Source organism: Cyphomyrmex costatus, unplaced genomic scaffold (genome assembly GCF_001594065.2).
Source record: "Cyphomyrmex costatus isolate MS0001 unplaced genomic scaffold, Ccosl1.0 C2333491, whole genome shotgun sequence".
NCBI lineage: Eukaryota > Metazoa > Arthropoda > Insecta > Hymenoptera > Formicidae > Cyphomyrmex > Cyphomyrmex costatus.
In genome coordinates, this window is record NW_017274804.1 from 1 (window position 1) to 2,360 (window position 2,360).

General features: G+C 33.2%; 1 protein-coding gene across 1 annotated transcript; it reads right to left on the reverse strand.

Annotated features, from left to right (window-relative positions):
• Nucleotides 1-345: 345 nt before the first annotated feature.
• On the reverse strand, nt 346-2,180 carry LOC108771207 (uncharacterized; the record flags this gene model as incomplete). The annotated part of the gene is made up of 5 exons (XM_018550772.1): nt 346-432; nt 521-697; nt 821-909; nt 998-1,068; nt 2,065-2,180. Coding segments are annotated over 5 exons (540 nt in total), but the record flags the coding sequence as incomplete, so codon positions are not given.
• Nucleotides 2,181-2,360: the final 180 nt, after the last annotated feature.

Consider the following 2,360-nt stretch of genomic DNA (forward strand, 5'->3'; position numbering starts at 1 on the left):
ACTTTTTAACGGACAGCGACCGCCACCTAAAACCTGCGGGAGGTTACTCAGGGTCATGACCTTAACAACATATGTTAAGGTCAAGGTCATCGGGGGTGGCTCCCCTTTTCTATACTTTTACCCTAACATTTATATTATCTACTATTATCAGTATTATCAATTAACATCTATCAATTAACATCTATAAATTAACATCTATCAATTAACAATCTATTAACATAATGTATTGCTACGCAACAAAGAATTGTAAATTCTAAAATAATTATTGTATTACTAACGATATCATGTATCAATGCTACTGATAGAATAAATAAATTATTGAGCATATAAAGAGTAAGGATTCACCATTGAGCAACATTATCGTGAGAAAAGTCCCGAACGTAGTGTAATGCGCTGCAGTGTGATTTTTGCACGTAACAGAAATGACAAAACCTGAAAGTGCATTAATACAAATGATCAGTTTAGTTTGCAGTTTCTGAATTGAATTAATTTCTACATTGTATCGCATGAAGTATCGTACCGTACATTAGTCCGCAAGAACCTGTCAGAAATGTAAGGACCATTACGACAAATATCGGTCCTTTACATTCTAGGCCCCATATGGCAAATATTAAAAGCATTATCATAACAGTATGGATAATGATGATGACGCTCTGAATAACAACGTGAGACAGTATAATTTCTGCTGTTGTGACACCTATCACATATTTATATTTTACATTTGCATTATTGTAATAAGAAATAAAGAGGAATAATTGAAAAAGGAATAATTGTAAAATATAATTTTAAACGCGACTATATCGGTATATTAGTAAATTACCTTGAACTACGCTTCGATCCCAGACACCCTCTAACTGCTCTGTAATTATTAAGCTGGTAGAAACTGTAGCGGCTAAAAAGAAACTAACTCTGCGAGGATATAAAAAAGTTTAGTAAGTGCTAAAAATTAAGTTCATTCATTTGACTTATTATTGTGTGTGGATTTATTTTCGCTTACCCTATTATGTTCGTTGGTGCTAAGTAATGTGCATAACTGAAATCGTTCGTACCGTAAATAGGTTCTTCAAACTGTATAAAAGAATAGAATTACATTCTTTTATTTCAGTTCTATGTAATAGAGAGAGAGGGGAGAGGAGAAAGAATGAGGGGGAGGGAGAGAGGGAGAGGGAGAGGGAAGGAATGACTTTACTAAAATATAAAAAGATTTAGTTAATTACAGACAGATCGGAAAATAATTTTGTTTGACCATTAAATTTTTTTAGATAAGGATCAGTTTGAATATCCTACCTAAAAATTTTGGTGATCTAACAGAATTACTTTTTACCTGTAACAGTATATATATAGGGTGTCAGAAAATAATCGCAAAATATTTTATGCGTGGGTAGAACAGACTATACTGAGTAGAAAAGTCCTGAGTAGAAAAACCATTTTGCGATTTCAGTAATAGTTAACGAGATATTAATTTTTAAATGAACTACCCACGCTCGAAAAATTTTGCGGTTATCCTGACATCCTCTATATATACAGGATGTTCCCTGTATAATTCATCTGACGAATATCGTGGACAGTTAGATCGGACTAAACTGAGACAGAAAGTTTTGTATTATTTTACAATTTTTGCAATAGTTAACGAGATATTAATGTTTAAAGATTACCGAATACGTGCGTCCACCCGGCCTACTATTGTCGAATATACGCATATTAGTAGCTCGACGTGCAAGCCGTGAGGAGCGATGATGGCCTGGCAACGCCAAGCAACCGAGTCATGACGTTTAAGTGGCTTTTGCGACGGTGTGCGCGGCGCGGGGCGTTTGTCAGGCAGATTCCATTCCCCGCGTTCTAAGCGAGTATCCGGTAATCTTTAAACATTAATATCTCGTTAACTATTGCGAAAATTGTAAAATGTTACAGGACTTTCCGTCTCAATTTAGTCCGCTCTACATGTCCACGATATTTATCAGGTGAATTTTGCAACACCCTGTATAGCAAAATTTTTGGAAATATTCAGCAAAATTATTTTCTCCGTGAAAAATTTAATAATTAATAATTAAAGAATATGCTTACTCGGATAGCGAGATCGGCCAATTTTGGTGAATATTTGCAGTCTCTCATGATATCCTCATAAACGTCTAAAAAACGATCGAATAATTTCTGCCGTATAAAAGATCCAATTGGCATATCTATAACAAAAGTAATGTAAATTTAAGTATTTACAATTTCACCAGTATATCGATTAATTTGTGTTACGTTTATGCTAAAATATTTATAACTTGCTGTGGTTTTTAATTTCTTGAACTCTTTTATATAATTTTTTTAATAATATATTTTATTTTTTTATACATATTATATATTAAATAATA